The 24759-nt window shown below is 34.4% G+C and overlaps 1 protein-coding gene across 1 annotated transcript in view; it reads right to left on the bottom strand.

Moving 5' to 3' along the window:
• ADAMTS6 (ADAM metallopeptidase with thrombospondin type 1 motif 6) overlaps positions 1–24759 on the bottom strand; it is a gene marked incomplete at its 3' end in the record, with an annotated part of 238514 nt that overhangs the window by 22386 nt on the left and 191369 nt on the right. Inside the window, exons 11-12 of the mRNA XM_008049780.2 lie at positions 24602–24743; positions 6925–7032 (exon numbers count right to left, since the gene is read on the bottom strand). Of these exons, the coding sequence (XP_008047971.1) occupies positions 6925–7032; positions 24602–24743 (250 nt within the window). The remainder of the gene's footprint in view (positions 1–6924; positions 7033–24601; positions 24744–24759) is intronic.

Raw genomic sequence — 24759 nt, 5'->3', positions numbered from 1 at the left:
CTCTACAATAAAGAAAAAAGGTAGCCACCTGTTGTCCTTGCTACTCATGAAACTGAGTTAGAAGGATACCTTGAGCCCAGGAGTTTGAGACTGCAGTGAACTGTGATTCCGCCACTGAACTCCAGTCTGAGCAACAAAGCAATACTTTGTCTCTACCAAAAAACCACCACCACCACCAACAAAAAACCCCAAAATCACTTCTTTCATTTCTTGGGGGGCAAAAGAATTGTGAGACCCACAAGAATACTGAAAGATGTAGGTTTCAAAGTATTTATATTATTACATGTGTTTCTAGGATACTCACAAGTGTAAGACAGTGAGAGAAGTCACAGAAATCCTCGTGTTTTTCTTTTAAAACTCATTCTTTTTTCTTTTTAATTTTTATTATAAAGATGTGGGGTACATTTCAGGTTTAGGTACATAAACTTTGATCATGCAGGTACCCTTGTGGATGAGGTATGCCCCTCCCTCCCCTAGCAGTTTCCCTCAACTGCCAATCCCCCCCCACAGTTTCCCACTACTCTCAGTTGCTTTCTTATAGCATTGTAATTGTCCAAGGTCAGCTTATGAGTGAGAACATATGGAACTCAGTTCTATGTTTCTGTGATAAATCACTGAAAACTCATTCTTAAGGTAAAAGATAAATATATATTCACTAAAATGCTGCTCAGTTATCATTAGTTAGTGTCTACAAAGCAGTAGTGTCTCATAAATGATTTGCTAGAAAATTTCTTATTGTCTAAATTCCTGCCTTGGTTATATCTATTTCATGGAGTTATAACATAATAGACAATTATATCAGAAAGTTAAATAATAAAGATTAATGGGTAAAGACTCATAATAATAATATAAGTATCAGTCATCTAGCAATTGACAAAAGACTCGTCTTTATTTTAATATTAGTTAACTAAGTTAACTATTTAACAAGTTAATAACTTTGGTTTGTGTAGAAAACTTTATGTTACAAACCTCAGCCCTAATTCTAGCAATTTTTTGGTCAAAGAAAGTAACTTGCTTTCTTTTCTTTTGCTTCCCTAACTGTAAAATGGCAACTAATTTTAGTTGTTGATTCCAGTATGGTTTCAATTAGAACCACTTTTTAAATTAGTTCAATGCATACATACTTTCAAAAAACTTAAAAGTCTATCAAACAACTTGTTTGATTTTGATCTCTGGCAGAAGTGTTCTTTAATGTTTTGGTTTTGCTCTTTTATAGAAAAGGATTTCTTTGTAATTTTTGCTATGTCTCTTCTTTGGTGGTAGCAAATATTGATGCAGTATATGAATTTAACAGAAAAAAAATAATTAATTTAACTTAATAAAAGGACTTTAAGAAGAAGCCCATAGAGGACTTCATGTGGATCAAGTAATTTGAGCTACTTTTCTAGATGATTCCAGCACACACACACACACACACACACACACACACACACACACAGTATATATAAAGATTTTAATGTGTATAGAATAGATTTCACCAAATAAAGCAATTTGAAGTATATAAATTCTATAAGCACATAATGACAAGATTTTGAATGTTGTATCATCTATTTTTATTTTTTAGCCTGAAGTTACCAAATCTGTAAAAGCTCTATTTCCAGAGGCATAGAATTTTTGCTTCATTTTCTAAACTAGAAGAGTTAAATATGAAGATGCAAACTAGTCTCTAATCTTTACTCTGAAAGGCTATATCTAATCTAGTAATTTTGGACTATTCTAAATAACAGTTTTATTACTTCTGCCTACATTATCCAGATAAATTGGATAAACCTGGCCTTCCTTTGGCTAACTCTAGTGTGTTTAACCACATTTGTAAAGGTGAAAGAAGTGAAAGCATCACATTCCAAGAATAAAATCTCATATTATTATTTTCACATTCCTTCTAAATTAAATAAATATATTTTAAACACAATCTAGAAAGAAGGCTTTAACAGCCTTCTTAAGAAACACTATTTATTATTAAACAACATCTCTTGCTATTGGACTACTAGATTTCATGATCTACATTAGGGTATTACCTTTAAACAAGATATATTATAAACCAAACAAACAATCTAACTTTGAATTTATCAGATTTACACAAAGGATAATTTCATGAAAGTAAATGCAGTATTTAAAAAAATTTTTTTCTTTTAACCAGAGCCATTTTTGAGCCATCGTAATAGCCAGCACTGGGTCCAGTTGGCATCTAGAATGGAAGACCTCTAAGGAAATTCTAAGAGTCTTAAAGGAAGTAATATTGGTGATTCAAAACAGAACATTCTTCCAAACTCAGAAGAGCTGAGGGTTGAAGCACAGCACTATTAAAAGACTTATCTTTCCACTGTGCAGGTGTGGGAATGTTCAAGCTACATCTCAGCCCAAATTCTAAATAAAAACCTGTCATCTCATACTATTTAAATTTCTAGAGCAACTGAAAGAATATTTCTTCACTTCCTGTGTTTATAGTTTGGGACTCGGTCAAAACATTTTATATTCTACTCTAAGTGAATTAAGATCTAAGGCTGCATATGTCCTGCTATATATCCAGTGCTTTAGAAGGGCATTTAATAATCCTATTCTAATCCAGGCCTATGTTTCCTATGCAAAGATATTAGGAATCAATGTCACTTATATGTAAACCTAAATGCTGGGCTGTGTCTCTAATCGGATCTTGGCAAATCATTAAATCAATCTTTTGGCCAATAAACCAAGTATTTGAAACCTTCTCTGTGGTCACCAACAGGAATTACAAAGATTGGGTTTTGATTATCCTTAATATCCTGTTCAGTAACAATGCCAACACTATTATAGAAGTTTTTACAATCTAAATCCTTATTTACTATTTCATCAAATATGGCATCCCTCAGATTCCTGACCAAAAGGTTATTGCTGATGCTATATCCAAGGAAAGTTCTCTGGCTGAAAGTTACATTGATTGATTTGCAGGAGATTTGATTTGTGTGTGACCCATAGACACACAGTACCAGCGCATTGTCTGGGCTCATCAAATTTCCTCCTTTGCTTAATGCTACTGTCCCTGAGCACATCCATTCAGACCATATGGTTCTTATTCAATCCTTGAATGGCTTATTCAGGCAAACATCCAATGGCTGTAATAGCGATGTCAGACCCCCCAGGACTCACGCAAAGATCAGTTTTTAATTTTTTGGCCATCTTTCTTACTCCATCTGCTAAATGTGCATGGAACAGTTCCCATACTTACATGGAACATTTGTGGAACTGCGCCCCCGGGCAGGAATCCCATATCTTTTGCAGCCAGAGTTTGACGAGATCATCATGGATTCAATCCTTTGGATATGTCTATGCTATCACTCGAGCAATATTTCAACCCCCTCCTTTTTAAAAAAGATTTATTCAGAAAACTATGAGCAGCTTTGGTTTTATTCTGCTGGCTAGACAGGGTGTAGGTTCTTTCTTGTTACTTCTGATGAAAATAGTTTTGAAACTCAGACTTAAGATCAGAGGCTATGGATATGCCATTTATGTCTCTGAGACACACAAACTCCGGCTTATACTCTCTGCTGCCAATTAAGAAAGTCTGGCAAAGAACTTACTGTTTACCATCATCTAAGGTTGGCAAATAATGAAAAGCAGTGATGATACTTTCCTAACATATACATAGCACCTTCACTTGGAGGAAGCCCACACAAAGATTACTGAGATATTATCTCATTCTATCTTCACAATATCTCTATAAAATATGTGCAAATTTGTTTTCTCACATTTTAAACTGGAGATTCATTATTTTACCAATTTTTACAATCATATGTCTTAGCTCAGTGTTCTATCCATATAGGCTTCTTATTTCTGGGGTAAGAAACTGTTACAGGTAGAAAATGAAAATTCATGTAGTATTAAAGGGTAAAATACATTGTCACCACCTGTATCAGACTTAGTCACCCATTTTATTCCTGTGACAATGAAAAATTGCTTTTTTCTACATAATTTCTCATATAAAGATAAAGTAAAATCAGTGGCAGTACAGAAGATTTCAAACTCTGGAATCAGAAAGTCCTGGGCTGGAATCTCAGGAATGCCATTGAACTACTGTGTCATCTTGGGCTCTCAAGTCTTACTTTTCTCATTTGTAAAATGAAGTTAAAACAGTACCCACCTCATAGAATTTTTGCTAATATTAAACAGAAGATTGGTTGTAAAGCACCTAACAATGTGTACCTGGCACAATGTAAGTACTTTAAAAATATTCATTATCTTTGTCAACACCATCACTGGAATGTCAACTATTTTTAGATGGTAAGTATATAGACAAGCCAGACAAAGGTGAGCAGATCGATTGAAAATTCCACTTTAATTTTGTAGTCATTCTTTGTATGGCTGTTTTGCTTTCGGTCATAATTCTGAGTTCTGGTTTAATTTCCAAATGATATAGCCCTAAGGCAAAAAATCTGCATTTGGCAACAGTGAATATGCTTCTCTCTTAGGGGGAAAAAAGGAAATTAACAACAATAAAAATTCATACAGGAGATAACATGGTAAATAAGTTAGTAAAAGATAAAAAGTAAACTGAGAAGTGTTCTGCTCAAACGTCTAGTTCTTTACTTTTGTTTGTTGCTTTATTAAAAATGCAGATTGATTTAGTTTCCTGAAAGCTTCTTCATAATTTCAAAGTAAATGATAGGAATATTTGGAGGGCTATCTAGTGTTCTATCATTTTCCTTTCTGAGAGTCTGCATTTGTATTTGTTTTCTTTGTTCATTAACTTATTTTAAGACTTGTTAGTGCCATTCCTAGAACTATTCCTTGTCTCTTTAAGAATGACTAAGATTGGTTTGTAGATTAATTTTAGATGGTAATGGCCAATATGTTGACTTTATGACTCTTACATTGTGAATATAAATGACCCCTTGACATACAAATTTTGCTACAATTACAAGATTCTTAAGTAGATTCTTGTGGAGCCCATGGGTTCTTTGGAGGTATGTCAGGAGCTGGTAAGAGACCAGAGATGGTAAGGGGCAGGCAAGGGGCTCTTTAAACCAGAGCATTTCCATATATTAGAATTCTGTAGACTTCATTTGAAAAAGGGGTTTAAGGATCAAATAGTTGACAATTAACTTATATTAAGAATGCGAATATTTAGAAATCAAATATATTTCTGCCCATTTTATTCACTTTCTCTTGTTTATGATTATTCCTGTATATGCTTAGAAGTAATTATATTTCCCTCCTATTCGCTTATCTAAATTTAATACTGTTAGCTTTAATATTATTTGAGCATGTTTTCCAAGTATACCTCAAATTGCTTGTAATTTCCAAGGAATATGTCATCTCTTTCATATATACACAGCTATAAGGTATGGCATTTGAGAGCCCTGCTATTAAGCAACTGATATTAAATATGTGTTTACCATATAAATCATTAATGGAGTTGAGCTACATTTTTAGATAGCCACAACTTATGGTTTTCTTATTTGTAGCGATTACATAATTTGCACAACGTTTCTAGGAGCACTCTGAGGTCTTCAAAAGAATGAACTATTTTTCTTGGTTAAAAAATAAAGTAAAACCAAAGAGCTATCAGGCCTAGTGATACAGTATTATTATTTTAGGCAAATAGAAACTGTGGACTATGGACTAGACTACAAGAATAATAATCAATTAATGGCAAATAAGCAGATTTTCATTGTGACTTTCCTTCCTTATAGTTGTATATTTCTTCTAAGCACAGATTGAGGTAAATTACTACTTGTCTTTGACAAGAATTATTGGTGCCAAAATAAAAATAGATTGTTGTTTCCAGAATGCAGTTCCTAATATTTTCTATTACTTCAATGAAAAAAGAAAATAGAAGAAAATTTTGGTAGTGCGTGAATTTCTTTGTCTTTTTATTGGATATTTACAAAGTCTAAAAAAAAAGATCCTTAATCTTTTAAAAATGGCCTTATACATTTATGTGTTTAGCATAATTTACCAACATCTCAAACTCAGCATGGAAAAGCCATCAACATGGCACTAGGTCACGGGTCCTGAATGAAGCCATCAGCAAGGATTAATATACTGTGACATCTGCCCAAAAGCTTTCATTCTTTTTATTTAAACATCAGATTGTAAGCTGAAATTCAGTGTAATCCTTGTTCCAACTATCCTAGCTAACATGGGAGACATCAGAACAGATGACAGTAGTATTTCTTATTGCAAATTCAGTCCACAGAAATAAATTCTAGAATTTATATTTACATATATAGCAAATCCTAGAAAATTTCAGGAGTAATTTAACAAATTACCTATTTGAACACATCTTTTTATTTTTTCTTTTTTTACAGGCAGAGTCTCGCTTTGTTGCCCAGGCTGGACTCCAACTCCTGGGCTCAGGTAATCCTTTCACCCAAGCCTCCCAAATAACTGGGACTACAAGTGTGGGCCACTGGGCCTGGCAAGTTGAAGCAATTCTAATGATGACATTTAAATAAAACTAGATAGATGAAAATAAAATTATTTGGTTTAAATTCTATGTTCAATAAATTATTTAATTATTCTTCTACTATTCGACCCTTCTTTAATACTGCAATTTAAAAGTAACTTTAGACTGTAGTTTATACAGTCTATTTTTTGGTCACAGAATTTTCCTAGGAATTATTTACTGGAAAAAAAACTAGACTATTTCATGTGACTAAACAGAGTACATTATATGACTATAAGACTGCTGTTGCATTTTTTTGGTACAAATATAACATACATATAACAACAGAAAAATGAAACTGACCCAAAAGATAGTTTTACCAACTGTAATTTTCTAAACAACACATATTTGAAGATATCAAGATATGACAACCCACTGGACCAGGAATTTGTTAAAGTACATTTTAAATTAACATATAAGAGTTCCTAGTGATTAAAAATCAGTCCCAGTAATTTATCAGTTTGCTATAGATGTTAAACTAGTAAATCATTTGCGCTTACCCCCTTCTCAATATTCCCAGTTTGACATAGTGTCCCCTCAGCTGCTGGAATACTGTTGGTGACACAGCGGTTGCTTTTGCTGAGGCACCAGAGCTCTCTACACACTTCCTAGGAAAGAAGGCAAAAGCAAGTTGATCAGAGAGAGAGACTAAAATCGTGTCTAATTCTTCCATAAAATACACTGATAGCCACTCAGCATCACTTTGAAAAGAAACTCCAAATCTCTTGTTGCTGCTGAAGCATCAGAGGTAAGGATTTTGGAGGAGATTCTTATAGAAGGTGGGCTGTTCATTTTGCAGAATCATTTAAACATTTGTCTCTATAATTCTTATTTCAGTGGAGAAAATATATCCTAATTTTAATATTATTAGAATCTTTTTTATAACAGTATACAGAAATTTCATAAATATAGACGAGTAGGGAGAATGAACGTGTTAGAATGGAAATATATATTTATGACATTCAAGAATATACAATAGTACAAACATACGAACTATTAATAAAGTGATGCTAGGTAAATGACATCCTAGATCTACTGTAATATTCAAGTAAAGACAATTTTAAAATAGAAGAGACATGAAAATGGGTAGAAATTTAATATGTAAATTTAAAGAAATTTGAAGTATACTTTAGAGTAATGTCTAAAGTTCATATATGCCTGAGAACAATTTAGCAATGTTATTTTCAGTTCATCACTGTAGCCTACCTCCTTGAAAGAGAAACTTGGTTTTGAACAAATGCTGCCATTTTTGGCATGTTTTGGATGTTGTTTGGAATCGCCGTATCTCTTTCTACCTCAGCACAGGAGAATCACAATACTTATTCTAATATTGGCGATATATTAAGACTTCACTATGTTCACACTACGTTAATATGTCAGATTCTAAAATAAGCAATTCAATATTATCCCTAAGTGTTTAAACTAACAGCCTCCAAAAGCTTACTTTTGAAGAAAATACTCAAAATTTTCAGTTTCTTTTTATATATGATCACCAACTAGTATCATTACTGATGTTTCAACTTTTTTATTTAAACTAGAAATATTTAGTATAATATGTATGTTTATAATAAAATACAATAATCTGGATAACAAAAACAAATATATAACACTTCTTTTGCCTTTATCCCCCCCACTGAACTTTTAACTCTCAAAACACAATTGTAAGAACTCATATCACATAAACACAATTCAGAATTAAGGCAGTGAAGTGCTGAAGTCACTAGTTAACTGCTCCTACAAATGGAAATGCTCCATAGAATAGAACAAACTGAGGGGATCTCTTTGGGCCCCTCTTTAGGGGCTCTTCTAGGCCCAACAGACAGAGAGGAGACATGTAAAGTCTATTATGCTTTAAAATACTTTAAAAAAAAAAGTCCATTTAGAAAACTAGTGAGCTAGAAGAGAGAGAAAATATTGGAAAAGAAAAGCATGTACTGTAGATCATAATATAAACATAAAACCTTTCTGTTTTTATAATCCAATTTATTACAAAATACTTTCAAAGCTTTAGCGTCTGTTTTACAAAAAGGCTATTTATGTTACTTGGCCCTTCTTTTTCTGTAGAAGATGGTTTTTTAAGTTTATGTTTCTAAATATATCTTTTTAGTTTAATTAAATTAATTAATTAATTCAAGTCAGAGTCTCACTTTGTCGCCCAGGCTGCACTGCAGTGGCACGATCATGGTCACTGCAGCCTTGACCTGCTGGGCTCAGGTGATCCTTCTGCCTCGGTCTTCCAAATAGCCAGAACTACAGGCGCATGCTGTAAGCACCAATTTTTTAATTTGTTGTAGAGATGAGGGCTCACCATGCTACCCAGGCTAGTCTTGAAACCCTGGGCTCAGGCAATCCTCTCACCTCAGCCTCCTAAAGTGCTGGGATTATAGGTGTGAGCCAATGCACCTGACCTCTTTTTAGTTTCATATTTAAAATACAGTAGGAGTAACATGTAAGGGCTTTGAAATATTGTCCCATGTATCAAAAAACTACCCAAATTTTAGGACAAATGTGTTCACAAAAACAGAAAAGCATTAATAGAGGTCAATACAGAGATTGCAAAAGAATTTTATCCATAGTCCTGGATGATACTCCTGATCGTCTGTGATTGCTGTCAGGTTGAAATCTTACCTTAATTAAAGGCAAAAGAAGCCTAAAGTTTACTACAGACAGAACTATGCAATGAAAATTAAATTATTTATATAATTATTATATAGTATTTATAAAATTAATATATTATAATTATTTATACATTATTATATAAATAACAAATCACATCTATCAGGAAATCATATATAATATTACATAAATAATATATAGCATCTATCATGAAATCACATTAGTCAAGTTACAGAACTATTTTCCAAAAGTGCCTTAAATATCTCTACCTTAAGTAGCAAATGCCTAAGATATTTTTTCAAAACCTTAATCTCAAGATTCACAATAGAGTTCTCTTAACTTTTAGAGGATGATGTATTTTGCTTTTTAAAATTTATTTATTTATTTAATTATAAAGATGTGGTTGTGTACAAGTCAGGATTAGAAAATAAGTAATGTATGTGCATATGAAGTTTGGTCCTCACTTCCTCTGGTTTAGGATCAGGTACTTTTGCGTAACATACACCCTCGCTCCCCCTCCTCTAGCAGTGTTCTACAACTGCTGTTCCCTCCCTTGTGCTATTGTGATTAATGTTCAAGTCCCACTTATGAGTGACAGCATGTGGTATTTGGTTATTTGTTTCTGTGATAGATCACTAGGAATGACTGTCTCTAATTCCATCCAATTTGTTGAGAAGTTCATGATTTTGTCCCTCTTTATGGCTGCATAATACTCCATCATGTATATGTACCACATTTTCTTTATCCAGTCTACTTTCAGTGAGCAGTAGGGCTGGTTCCATGTTTTTGCTGTTGTGAATAGTGCAGCAATAAACTTGTGTGTGCAAGTGTCTTTGTATTCCTCCAGGTATATTCCCAGGAGGGGAACTGCTAGATCATATGGAAGGTCAATTTCTAGTTCCCTTATATATCCTCACAATATTTTCCGTAGAGGCCGGACTAGTTTGCACTCCCACCAACAGTGTAGAAGCTTCCCCTTTTCTCTGCACCTGCACCAGCACCTATTGTTTTTTTGATGTATTGATGATGGCCATCCTTACTGGGGTGAGGTGGTATCTCAGTGTGGTTTTGATTTGCATTTCTCTGATGATTAGTGAGGCTGAGCATTTTTTCATGTATGCACGCCATGTCTTCTTGAATGATGCACCGTGAAAGGTAAATTCTCACATTTTGCTACCTTGTTGGTCTCCCTGGAATTTGAATTTTGCTAAGGCATTAGTTTCTTGCAGATCGCTGTTTAAAGTATGAGACTGGAAATCTTTGTTAAGAAACACTCCCAAGATATTTAACCAGTCAAGGAAAAGACTCTGAAGAGTTTTCAAATATACCTTGCAACTGGAATCTCAACTTGAATAAGAAAGATATCCAATTTAGGAAGATTTTCCAAGAATAAAGAAAAAATGATCTCTTGAAAAATAAAAAGCAAGAAAATTTCATTTTATACCAAGTAAGTTCTAAAAGAACTTAAGAACAACTTCATACTTTCAGAAGAAATACCTTTCTCCAAACTGCTGAATCCTAGAACATGGATGATATAGTTGCATAGGTTTATCAGTTTCATTAGCTCATATATTTGTTGCTGAATAGGCATGCTGAGGTAAGTTCCAAACCCTAAAGTTAAATGCATACTGAAAATTTTTGCATCTTGGGAAATTTGTAAAGCAACCATTGCAGTAGGCAAATTAATCCCCCTAAATAAAATATGAAGGTATGAGGTATAGCTAGTGAAAGGGAATGAATTTTTTGACCAGCCACCTGCTTCGTTCTAGAGAAACATATTTTTTCACATACTCATGATTCCTGATAAAAGTTAAGATTTATTAACATTAGTTTCATGACCTCTATGAACTAATAAATCACTGCTCATATGTTAGGGTCCCCTCTATAATTCCACATTTCATTTTGAGAAGACTCTCTAGGGGAAATTTGGGTCTTTGTGCTTGCTCTTAAGCTTAAGGAAGGAGGGAGAAGTTATAAAAAATCTCCACTAAGGGACATTTCTATTACATGACACTGAAAATTTGAAATGGAACCTCTAATTTTATGGGATCAACCTCTAACCAACTAGAAGAAATGTCTGGCAATACAAAACTAATAGCATTTTCCTAACTCATTTGAGAATAATTATTAAGAATCTACTATGCAGTAGGCATTATGTTAGTGCTATAAAAAAATACTATCGTTTAGAACTCATTGGAACCTGGGAGAAGAAGGTACGGTATAGTCAGACATGTAGCCTAAATGCCATGGATTGTTATTGCTCTCTTATAAAGTTTCTAATATGACAAAATTAGAAGAATGATGTTGGTGCAGTCAGGTTTGTTTGTTTCTTTCATAATGTCAGTGGGGCTAGGTTTCTCTTTCTTTTTTTCTTTCTTTCATGATATTAGCGGGGTTAGATTTCTTTCTTTCTCTCTCTTCATTTTTCTTTGTTCAGTCGTGGAGTCTCATTCTTTTGCCCGGGCTGGAATACAGTGGCACAATCACAGCTGACCACAGTCTGGACCTCCTGGTCTCAGGAAATCCTCCTGCCTCAGCCTGAGTAGCTGGGACTACAGGCACATGCTACCACACCAGGTACATTTCTCAATTTTTGTAGAGATAAGGTCTTGCTATGTTGCCCAGGCTAGGCATTTTTCAGAAAACTAAATTTTTTTCATTTTAGTGGACTGTCTTTATTTGTTGCTTCTTTTATTTTGTGTTATTTATACTTTATTGGTATTGACAACGGACTGTAAGGTCCCCAAGAGAAGGGTCTATGTGCAACCGTAGTCTACAAAATGTCCTTTCTTCGCAAAATTGAAAGCTGGCATCCCTATCTTGGTCTGCCAGTTTCTGGAGGAAGATTTTCTTTGCTTACGAAAACCTACACCTTTGTGAACTATCCACTGCCCAGACGTGATAACCAATGTTTACTTAGATGTATTTATGTGTTTACCAGTGCCTGTAATGCCAATTGGTTCTTATATCCTATCACTATCTTCTTTTTTTTTGAGTTGGAGTCTCACTCTGTCGCCCAGACTGGAGTGCAGTGGCTGCTCCCGGCCACTGGAGCCTCGACCTGCTGCGCTCCGGCGATCCTTCAACCTCAGCCTTCCAAGTAGCCGGAATTACAGGCATGCGCTACCATGCCCGGCTGATTTTTTGATTTATTGTAGAGACGGGGTCTCGCTGCCCAGGCGGGTCTCGAGCCCATGGGCTCAGGCAATCCACTCACCTCAGCCTCCCAAAGGCGCGGGATTACAGGCTGAGCCACTGAGCCCGGCTCTATCACTATCTTCTAAATTCAATTTCTTTCTTCTTGACATACATCCTTTAGTAGCTAATTTAGCAAGAGATTATTTTCCTGAAAATATCTCAATTTTATTCTCATTTTTGAATGACTGTTAAATCAAATATACCATTCTAGGCTGACATTTATCTTACCTCAGCAGTTAAAGATATTAAATTCATTGTCATCTGACCTCTATAGAGGCTGATGTAGTCACTTATCAATCTAAATGCTGTTTCTTCATTGGTCTTTCTAGTTGCTTTATAGCTTTGTCTTTGCTCTAGTGCAGTTTCATTACTGTACCTACTGTTCTTTTCATTTATCTACTTGAGATTCATGTTCTGAGGATTTGTGTCGTTCTTTGATTCAAAAAAATATTAGTTACTATCTCTTTTAATATGCCTCTTTCCTATCCTTTCTATTTTCTCTTCTATACTCCTACTAAACTTACATTGGACCTTCTCATTTTTACCATCATGTCTCCTAACAGTTCTTAGATATTTCCATATTTTTTTCTCTTGGGGCATTAATCTTCATACTTGTCAACTTCATAGTGGATTGTTTCTTCATAGTGTTTGTTATTTTGTATCTAGCATATTTTCTTCTTTGAGCATTCTGCACCTCCTGAGTTGCAGAAGTATAGCTACCTGTATTTATCTCTATCATACATCCCAAGGTTTTGACTAAATCAGTTTTCAGGATGATTTATTGGTCAGCACCATGTGGACTGTGTATAGTTTTCCTTTGCTCTTATGTGAGGCGTAAGCCTAGCCAGGATTTCAATTTCTTATGGAAGCCATGTTTCCTATTCAAATATTTGCACAGTTAAGTCTTGGCTGGCACTTGTTTCCAGCATCACAATCAGCTGCTCCTTTGCAGCCTAAAACCACGTGGCTTGTGATGTTTCCTTCTTAGAGATGCTGGGTTTTGAGGACTTTTACCTCCAATAAAGACCATTTTCATAAAAATTAAGAATTGGATCCTTATCAATCAACTTTAAAATATAACACAAAATGGATGTATCTTCACAGCTTCTTCATCTGCATTCATGGCTTCAATGGAGAGCTTAGTATTTTGAAATGAAACCACTAAGTCATACACTATGTCCAATAAATAAAGAGCTTTCCATAGGACTTTCAATTTTTTTCTAAATCTTTAATGCTATAGGCTTTCTTTTTAATAGTGAGAAAGCTTGTCTGATAGTGTCAAACATTAATAGGAAACAATCATGTATGAAAAAACAAGACTTTTGCATTAAACAAGCATCACTCTTCAATTTGTCAATTATTCCTATGTCCCTTCTTATTACATATGTTGTAGCTAAATGGACTAAATTGAATTATGTTTGTTACCTTTGTTTTATTTTTGTTTTCATACCTAAATTTGCCATGTTTTTGAAACTGGAACTCTTTTCTTTTTTTTTTTTTTTTTTTTTTTGAGTTGGAGTCTCACTCTGTCGCCCAGACTGGAGTGCAGTGGCCGCTCCCAGCCACTACAGCCTCAACTTGCTGGGCTCCAGCAATCCTTCCACCTCGGCCCTCCAAGTAGCTGGAAATACAGGCGTGTGCTACCACACCCAGCTAATTTTTTGATTTATTGTAGAGATGAGGTCTCTCCAAGTTGCCCAGGTGGATCTCGAACCCGCGGGCTCAGGCAATTCACTCACCTCAGCTTTCCAAAGTGCGGGATTACAAGCTGAGCCACCGAGCCTGGCTAACTCTTTTCTTAAACTTTAGAAAGTCAATTTTACAGATTCTTGGAGAAAAAAGTATACATGTCAACCTAAACGAGAAGTCAGTTCAACCAATGAGTAAAAGCTAAGGGAAGCAGATTTCAATTCAATAGATGAAATAATCTTTCAAAGGTCATAGGCCAACAATGATCAACTAAAACTGAATCTCCATCATTGTAGATATACTTCAGCACCACACTTCATGACTACTTAGCAGGAATACTGCATGCAGGAAGAAAAGAAATAAACTAATACTTTTTCAGGGTATACCGTCAACTACCATGCTAAGCATATTTACATTTGTATCTCATTTAGTCACCATGACAATCTTTTTTAGAAAGTGTGAGAAACTTCACATTCAGCAAAATTTAGCAGTGCTTCAATTCTAACTAAATCTATATTTGAATCAGCTCTGATTTCAAGCCCAAGATATCTCCACACAATTACACTACTTTCCCACTTCTTGTCAATGTATTAGAATTTAATAGTGTTGCTGGCCAATTAAGGCTGATTAGTAAAGGTTTACTTGCATTCTAATATAATATAAAATATCACTACACATTCATAATACCCTTCTATCCTTTACCTTTATTTTAAATCTCTAAATTACAACTATTACATATTAATTAATAACATATTCACTCAATATATGAGATTAGGCCTCAACTTTACATTATTAATTATTATTATTTTAGGAGTTACTGCCTTCATCTAATGAATGAAAAACACCGAGGTCCAAGATCTCCCAATGAGGAGGTACTATTTCATGTTCCCTACCCAGAGCAGGTTCAGGTTTTACAATTTCCATTCATCCAAGGACTGAGGCATTTGGAGCTTCCTAGGAAGACTTACCCTGAAGGGTATTACCTTGCTCAAAGCAGTAAGAAGAGATTATTTCTTGCTGTAGGCAATTCTCTTCATTTGTAGCTTACTTCTTAATGCAGTCTTTTGGAGTTTAAGTCTGTGTTTCCACCTTCTCTACTGCCTCTCTGTCTGTGCCCACTAAACTCCTATCCAGACTTCTTTCCCTTTGCTCTTAGAAGACACCTTATTCTTGGTCTGGGGTCAGGAGGTGGTCCCTCACTCACTCAAGAATGCTTTCTCCCCCTATTTCTTTTCTGATCTTTCAATCCTCCCTTTCTAGCTCCTTCCCCATAGGCTGTAAGAATATTCATCTTCCTCTGACTTTATCACATGTCTTCAAAAAACCCAGATGCAGTATCTTAATACTCATAACAACCCAAGAGGCAGGTACTATTATTATTCTCATTTTCTAGATAAAGAAACTGGGAAGAAAGAGCTGGATCTTGATTTAAATCCTACCTCCTCCACTGCTAGCTGTGTGACCCTGGGCCAGTTAATTTACCTCTATGCCCCAATTTCTATAATAATAAAACCATTTTGTAAAGTTATTCTGAAGAGTAAATAAATTAATATATAAAGAACTGGAACAGTGTCTGGCACTTAGTAAGTGTTATATAGGTGTCAGATATGGTTATTTTGCTGCCTCAGGCTGACTTGAACTATACTGGTTCTCTGGATTGCTTTTTCACTCATTCAATAAATACTTTGCTCATTCATTTAACCAATACTTTTTAACACTACTGTGTGCCAGGCAACGCATTAGACACCAGGCACATAGCTGAGAATAGTCTGTGTTCCCAAGGTTTGGAAGGGACAAACTGACAATAAATAGCCAAGAAAACATCAGGTTGTAATAAGTGCCTACAGAGGACTCAGTTAAGGTGGCGTGATAGCAAGTCTCTGGGCAGCACTTTTCATTGGAGGGTAGGGAAGTCCTCATAGGTGATACAAACATTACTATTATTGTGATTTCTAAGTGTGATATCACCAGTTGTGCCTGGATTTTTAAAAATATACTGTTAACATACTCCACAAAAGTATTCCATGGTTTCCCGAGAAACAAGATAAATATTCTGATTTATTTAAAATTTTAATAACAATTCCCAGGTTTACAGTCCATTTGATTTTTCAGATGAATAACACTATTTGTAAACATTACAATAATTTAAAATATTAGTAAATATAAATGACAATAAAATGCACTTAGAAAATAGAGTTTTATAGTAATCTTCTAATGTAAAAATAATTCACCAGATATGCAGAAAATAACTTTGTAAAGAATTGAACTAGGGCTTTTTTGATCAGAATAGAATAAATGATGGTTTTACAAAGACCCTTTCAGTACAATAAAAAAAATAGAATCATCTTTTCCAGTATTCCCATTCTTTTCAAGTAATATTGTTTGTTAAAAAAGCCTAAAATGGGAAGAGCAGCTCTTCTATATATCTAGGAAAATTAAAATTAGCAGTTTATACAAAAAAGGCAGAGGTGACATCATTAAAAGAAGAAAATCATTGAACAATTAATATATCCTTAAGTAAAGCAGTATATGAAAAGAAAATGGAGCCGGGCTCCATGCCTCAGCCTGTAATCCCGTGCTTTGGGAGGCTGAGGTGAGTGGATTGCCTGAGCCCACAGGTTCGAGACCCACATGGCAACTTGGCGAGCCCTCATCTCTACAATAAATAAAAAAAAATCAGCCGGGCGTGGTAGTGCATGCCAGTAGTTCCAGCTACTTGGAAGGCAGAGGCAGAAGGATCGCCTAGAGCCTAGCAGGTCGAGGCTGCAGTGGCTGGGAGAGGCCACTGCACTCCAATCTGGGTGACAGAGTAAGACTCAAACACAAAAAAAAAAGAAAAAGAAAAAGAAAATGGTATCTTTATTGATAAATGGCTTAAAAATTTTTCTTTAACAATTTTAAAGACCAAAAAAGAAATCTGCTCAAATTTTCTGCCCTTGGGGAACTCTAAACTCTATGCCATCCTGGGTCCTTAATTCAGAATATGAAACATTCTCTTTGTCTTCATTGCCCTATCAGTAACACCTCTCAACAGCTGCTTGCAATAAAGAATCCTGAGGGTAAAAAGTCCTGAAGGTCAGAAAGGAACATCAATGATTAGGAAGGTTACTTATCATTTGATCACACAAAGGAAAATTGAAAACCAACACATGGTGACCTTATGGCCTGGTTCCAGGTGTTTAGTAGTCATCTGAAGAAAGAAGATAATGCACCTTTATTTTTGCCTAAATAGTTTAACCCTGTTATAGGGTAATTTAAGTGCAAGAGATTCTAGAAAGGCAAAAGACAACAACAACAACAACAAAAACCTTAATCTAGAAATTCGGGTTATATAACATCACCAATTTCAAATGGTTGAAAAAAATTTCTAAGAAGTAAATACAGGGTTAAAACTACTGATCTTTAAGGATTCAAGAGATTATGGACTTATCATTTTGGCTTAAAATTTAGGAAAAATAAAAATAAAATCAACCTTTTGTGAAATATATGCCTGATATATTTATAGATATAAAGATGTTGAGATTCTAAAAGAAAATTGAGGTGCTAAAATATTTCCACACATTTTATTCCATAAGCCCATATCAAACCATACTGTAGAATATTTTATACCACCTTAAAATCTTCAAGGAAAGTGATTCTATAATCTTTCTCAGTTCAACATTCCAATATTTAATAACTTGAAATTCTTCCTAATTCCTAATCTACAACTTTCCAGCTGTAAAAATTAAGACCACTATGGGGATTTTTTTATGCTCTTGGTAGGGAATTTGAACAATTTGTTACCAGTTATCAAACTACAACAAGTGTTCCAAAACCAGAAGATGGTTTTGAGGCCAACATTTAGCTTTCTTTTTTACAGGCTACTCAAACTTGTTTTATTTAAACTTCCCTTATATGTACTCTTAAGTATTTCACTACTATCCTCTCCCAAGTTGTCTGCATTTCTGAAAAAAAAATTGCATATGTAGCTAACAGCCTCCTAAAAAGACTAGCAAAGTCAACATACAATTATATGAAAAGTATAATTCTCAATGATAAAGCCTTGAATCTAATCGGTGGTGATAAAATAATAAACAAAAGGCAAGAAGCATGAAAGCATTAAAAACTAGATTCTAAGAGATAAAAAATGTCAATCTTTATTAAGTACTCTTCAGAAGGGGTATATTCTGATTACAGAATTCAACTATCTTGTCTCTAGCAATTACATTGACTGCAAAGAGTTTTATAGTTTGATGGCATTATTATGATTATTAATATGTTAACAAAATAATGCATACTACCTCCTATTTATATTATATGCTTACCTTTGACAATAAATTGACCTACTGAGTAGATTTCTTTAGTTGAAAAAATGTGCAGAATTCAAACTGCCTATATTTCTTACTATAAGTCAAATCCAAACCTTTGATTTTTTATTTCTAATATTAAACCTTAATAATCTCTCATCACTTAAACAAATATGTTCCAATCATTTGGAGAAGGTTATTCTATCATTAGTCATTTAATTGAGGTACCTAGAAAACTTTCAAAGTTGATTATCTGTAAGTAAAATATAGCCCTTGCCACAAATAAATTATCCCTGGAAAGATTCAAAACTAATAAGAAGTATTAAAGTTTCCAAAGTTATATCATATTTTCTTTTCATATGTTGTTTTATGTTTCCATCACAACACACAGGGATTCTGAAAGCATAAAGTCAAAGTTATAGAGCCCACACACCTTTACACATAAACACTTCCACTTATCTCATGTCAGAGTTATGGTGCAGCACCTTCTAGTAAAAAAAAAAAAAAAAAGAATGAATTTACTTTACCTAGAAAAGCAAGGGCATTGCCACAGTATAGTATCATCAGTGGTAGAGCTGCTTTAGTACTCTTTGTGGGGTATGTTTGGAGGGGAAGAGAAAAGGGAAAAGAAAACACAGATCACTTTACAAAAGCCTTTAATTTTCTAACATGGCTTTTCCAGATTACAGAATTAAATTGGTTTCATAAGACATAATATGCCTTAGAAATTCTGTTATTTTCTGCATATCAATAAGTTCTCTTTGTTTCATTCATTAAAACTACCTGAATGGCTTCTCACTGCTTTTAAGATAAAAATCTAGAATTCTTAACATGGCTTCTAAGGTGCAGTCACACTTGGCTCCTGCCTTCTCCTGTTTTTTTCAAAGGATCAGCCAGACTGACCTTCTCAGCCTCAGGGTCTTCACAAGGATCCTCTCCTCACTATCTATCTCTTCACTAGATAACTCTTCTCACCCATCTATTTATCAAATAATTACCAAGCTCCTATATGAGTCAGGCATTGAGCTAGTTCCTACAAACAGCCATGATCAAGTCAGATGAAATCCTTTCCCTCATGGAAATTACACTTCCACTACAATTATCAATTTGTTCAATCATTTAACAAATACTTATTGAGCCCCTACTACAAGCCAGGCATTGTTCTAGGTGCTGGGGATGCAGCAGTGAATGAAACAGACATCTCTGCCCTCAAATAATAGATTCTAGTGGGGAAGGTAGCAATAAACAAGTAAAAATATGCAGTATGTCGGAAAATGATAACTGTTAAAGGAGAAAAATAAAGCAAGGAAAATTATAGGAATTGTGGGGCGTGTGTGTGTGTGTGTGTGTGTGTGTGTGTGCACGTGCGCGCGTGCACACACAATTTTAAGTAAGGTGGTCAGGAAAGGCCTCATCTCGAAGAGCACATTTAAATAATAAGTAATCAAATAAGCAAAATGATTATGGGTTATAATAAGTGATATAAAGAAAATAAGCAGCGAAAAAGAGTGACTGGGAAAAGACTTGTCATAGAGAATGATCACACAGAAGGCCTGTCTGTAGAGAGACTGCATTTGTGCTGCAACTGAAGAGTAAGATTGAGTCAATATGTGACTCCTGCAATATCTTAATATGCTCCCCAAAATGCAAAAGTTCAGATTCTCCTAAAGCAGTACCAGTGTTAGCAGCTATACAGAAATGCCATCATGGAGGACAGATGATAGGCAAATGAAAGGCACTTGGTATGCTTGTCATCCCCTCTTACTCCCTGAAGTTTATAGAACAACTTAACTACTGTTCATCCAAAAAAGGTGCACAAGACTAAGTAAACTCTGTCAATGGTCAATTTCATGTCATAGGTAATAGTTTATGGTGTACTTCTTTAAAATTTAAAATATTCTGTTCTATTGTGAAGCATGAATTAGAGCATGTGTTCCCATTTATGGTTGATAAAGCATTATTCAGTTCTGCATTTAAAATAGGTAATAACAATGTACAGAAAATTGTTATGCAATTGTATGCTAACCCTTAAGTCTGTGTAAACAGTGACTAACTACATAGATAATAAAAATTCTCTAGAAATTAAACAAAGCTATAATGTCTATAAAATTTCTCACTTTTTTGGTCTTAAATCTATATATACGAATAATCATCTCTTGATGGTTAACAGTAAATTATGTACTGGAGATTATCCTATACTTAACTATTAAGTGTATTTAAAAACAATGTTTGGAATATTATTTAAAGTGACAGAATAAAGAAATAAAGAGCTAAGTCTGAGATTGAGCCCTGAATCTATCTGTGCTTTTTGGGAAGCAAAGGATCACCTACAGCCCCCATGTTATATATGCTCATTAAAGACTTCCTTCCTAAGTTTAAACTTATTACTGAAATATGCTTTTAATTAATCCAGTTTTTTATAATTTGTTTCTAATAAGGAAGAGAAGACTAGTGGAAGCTAGAAGAGAAGTGAGACACAGGTTCTATAGTTTTACAGGAGTTTGTTACTTAAAATAGGTAAAAAAAAAAAAAAAAGGTATTACTTGAACATACTGATATTGCTATTTATTCACAATGTATTTTATCTAAGAGTCATCCAAGGCCCCTTAGAAACCTACTAACATAGCTAGCAGATATTTTTAGATGATCTACTAGGAATCAAGCTTTACATGCTGCTTGCTTGTATTTGCATCTTATCTTGAAGCAGTCCTATATTTTCATATAAGGTAAGAGAAATAAATCCACTCAAATCCAAGACTCAAGGTTTCAGACGCCTGAGAATTTATGATTCCACAGAATAATTTTAGAGGGGGTCTCCTGTTCACCTCTCTCCTAAAAAAAGACTGGGACAAGGTGGGAAGTTTTGAGAAAATTTTTAGAACAGATATTATTTGATAAAATTGAGTAACAAGTGTCTTTTGAAACAAAATACATCTGCTACCTTTGCTTTATTAATATAGGTACCATATATAGTAGAAAACAGAATCGACAGATTTAGACATTTTTTTGCTTTAAAGTAGGTACATCATATTCTGTATGTTTTGTTCCCTTATGCATAAAAATAATATGATAATTATTATTTGTATCAATGTAATCTGAAGTATTTCAGAAAAAAGTCACCATGTAAATACTAGAAAGTATATATCACTTATAGGTTACTATATTAAACAACTATATTACTTTGCATATTATACTGTACTATCTTGTTCTTTGAATTTATAATCATTACAATCTCCTCACAACTTCTGTTGAAACTTAAGAAGACCTGAAAATAATAGACGATATGCAAGGGTAATAGTGAAAAATGTTTCTCTGAGTAAAATAGCGTAAAAATTTTCATGTAAGTTTCCAAACATAGTTAATACATGTATTAATGAACCTACTCACTTAGCATTCAGGCAAGACTTTTCATAACCACAGATATAATCATTGGTAGCCCACCAAAGACTACATAATAATAAAAGTGGAAGAGATAGAAAGCTGATCATTCTGTAGTTATTTAAAACCTTCCCTACAGTATTAGAGACCTGCTAGTTGAAAGAGGAATCATTTCATGATTCTTCAATACCAGATGTGTCTCCTCTGCAAAGGCTAGTGTTCTTCTAAGTCTACAGCAACTGTATTTAGTATTCATTGCAACATTCTACATTGAGACAGCTACATAATCAGGGTTGGTTTGTTTTTTTCTTCGGCTACAGTCTGACTTCTACACTCAGCTACCTAAATCAGAGTTGGTTTGGTTTTCCCTTCAGTTACCATCTGAAGCATTGCTTGATAATCTAACTGGACTCTGACCTTCAAACCCACTTTTGTTTTCTGAAGTTGTATTTAGAATAGTTTAAAACCTTAGGGATTCACCAGATAAAATCCAGTGTAGGTTTGTATAAACCCAATCTTTCAAGCACAAGTTCAAGAGGTGAGAGTGATTGTAAAGAATCTATTATGATTCAATAAACTTTGTCAGTAATATATTGCCTAAAAAATAGCATATGCATTTTCATATAGTACATGAGTCTAAGGAAACCATCATTTTGCTGCAAATCAAAGTGAAAAGGTTCATAATAAAATACATGAAACTGTATAGTTTCGAAACATACTAAAGTATTGTCCCAACGATTCTAATTTTATTTCATATCTATTTCAGACTTATTAAGATCTAAAAGCAGCCAGGTGTGGTGGTTCACGCCTATAATCCTAGCACTTTGGGAGGCTGAAATGAGAGGACTGCCTGAGCTCACAGGCTTGAGACCAGCCTGACCAACTTGGTGAGACCCCATCTCTACAATAAATCAAAAAATTAGCTGGGCGTCACATTGAACAAGTCACATTGGCCTTTAATTTAAACTAATTTCTGAAGGAATCAAAACAGAATTTCATATTGCTCTAAGCTTCTTGTTTGTTTTCATTGAAAATATAACCACATCTGGTGCCTGTAGTTCCAGCTACTTCGAAGGCTGAGGTGGAAGGATTGCCTGAGCCCAGCAGGTGGAGGCTGCAGTGGCTGTGAGTGTGCCACTGCACTCCAGCCTGGGTGACAGAGTGAGACTCTGACTCAAAAAAATAAAAAGAATCTAAAAGCAGACTATGAAGAGCATAGACTGAAAATGTATAGTTTTGTACTATTTATCTCATTTCAATTCAATTAGTCTGAACTGAATGAAATATACAGATACAGCGAGGAGAATTAAGTCAATTTTTAAACAAATTATTTCAGAAAGAAAAAAATCGCATCCATAGATTCTGTCCAACTGCTAACATAAATTATCCAATATGGACATTTATAGGTAGAGTTAAAACCCAATTTCCAAGAAAAACTAAAATACAGATTAATAATTTCATTTGCTAATAAAGAAATGAGAGACATGGTTAAGAATAATCTAACAGAAAATCTCTAATCTCAATTGACAAAGAATTTAAATTTATGAATACACAAGTATATACAAAGACTATAAAGTTTGCTTGACTTCTTTTGAGGGATAAACAATATAAGAACAAAAGAAACTAGCACCATACAGACATACAAATAAAAGTCTCTTTACAAAGAGACAGGAAAGGCCAGTTTTACTCAAGGATTCACATATCCAGATAATCACAAACAGTCTTTAAATCTAGTGCAAAAATATGCTGCCAAAGCCTACTAAGACTAATAATATACTTGTAACCCAAGAGACATAAAAAAAAAAAAAAAAACTTCCCTTTGTACTGTACCCAAGAAGAATAATTAAATCGGGACAGTACAATGAGAATATCATTTAGTCTTAAATATCTTAAAACCTAAGTTCTTTTATCATTATTTTTAAATAGAGATCTAAAGGTTATTTGTACAAAGGTAGGAACCAGGTTATTTTTTAAGCCTGAATATTTTTTGGCAAACAATTTGACATTTTTTTTAAACCTAGTTTTTCATCTAACATGTTTATAGTGTATTCCTACTATGAACATGTCTCTATACTAGACACTAAAATCTTGCTCTATGAAACTTAAAAAGAATTTTTATACATTTTTCTGATATAGAAACTGGCTTTCTTTAAGGCAGACATGTAGAGTAAATTATGATATATACATTTTTTTCACAGCAATTTTCACTTTTTGGGTTCACGTTATCTTGTTCTTGCTTGGTTGCCGTGTTAGAATGTGAGCAATGGATGAAGCAATGTGAAATGACTTAGTACTAGCAAGTTAAATTAAAGGCATCTACCCAACGCACAAATTCCCTTTGGCCCAGTATCAGAAGTATCAGAAAAGGAGAGTAGAGAGGGATTTTAAAACCCTTAATAGTCGGGTTTGGTGGCTGACACCTGTAATCCCAGAACTTTGGGAGGCAGAGGTGAGAGGATTGACTGAGTCCAGGGGCTCGAGACCAGCCTGGGCAACTTGGCAAAACTTCATTTCTATAATAAATCAAATAAGTTAGCCAGACATGGTGGCAAGTGCCTGTAGTTCCAGCTACTTGGAAGGGTGAGGTGAAAGGATAGCCTGAGCCCAGCAGGTAGAGGCTGCAGTGGCCATGAGTGTGCCACTGCACTCTAGCCTGGGCAACAGAGTGAGACTCTCACTCAAAAAAATGATATTAATAAAATTAACTAACTAACTAAACAAATCATTAACATTTCAAAAGATAAAATAAAGTTGGCATTGTAAACTCAAGACTTAAAGAATAAGCACATTAAAAGTTATTAAAATTCTGTCTGCGTCTCTTACAAGAAATTTGAAACTTGTCTAATTTAGATTATTCAAACATTTACAAATACATATACAAATGAGATCAAAAAAAGCTATATTTAAAAATGTACTGGAGGCAAACTATGCTCATAATAATTTCATTTTAACATCTGTGTCATGAAAGAACACATATTAATGACTAAACATAAGGATTAAGACTTCTTACCCCATATTTACATTGGCGGGATGTTGCTCCATACTGGAAACGACACTGTTCGTCAGCATCATACACCTGACCTGGGGCCACAGCTGGATAAAGAAAGTCACGCTTGGGAGGCTCATTATCAAGGCAAGTACCACGGCCTGAACTGTTCAACATAAAGG

The sequence above is a fragment of the Carlito syrichta genome, unplaced genomic scaffold (assembly GCF_000164805.1).
Source record: "Carlito syrichta isolate Samal-C Ts95f unplaced genomic scaffold, Tarsius_syrichta-2.0.1 Scaffold136712, whole genome shotgun sequence".
NCBI classification, from domain to species: Eukaryota; Metazoa; Chordata; class Mammalia; order Primates; family Tarsiidae; genus Carlito; species Carlito syrichta.
Note: the sequence above shows the minus strand (reverse complement) of the source record. Positions and strands in the feature narration are given on the sequence as shown.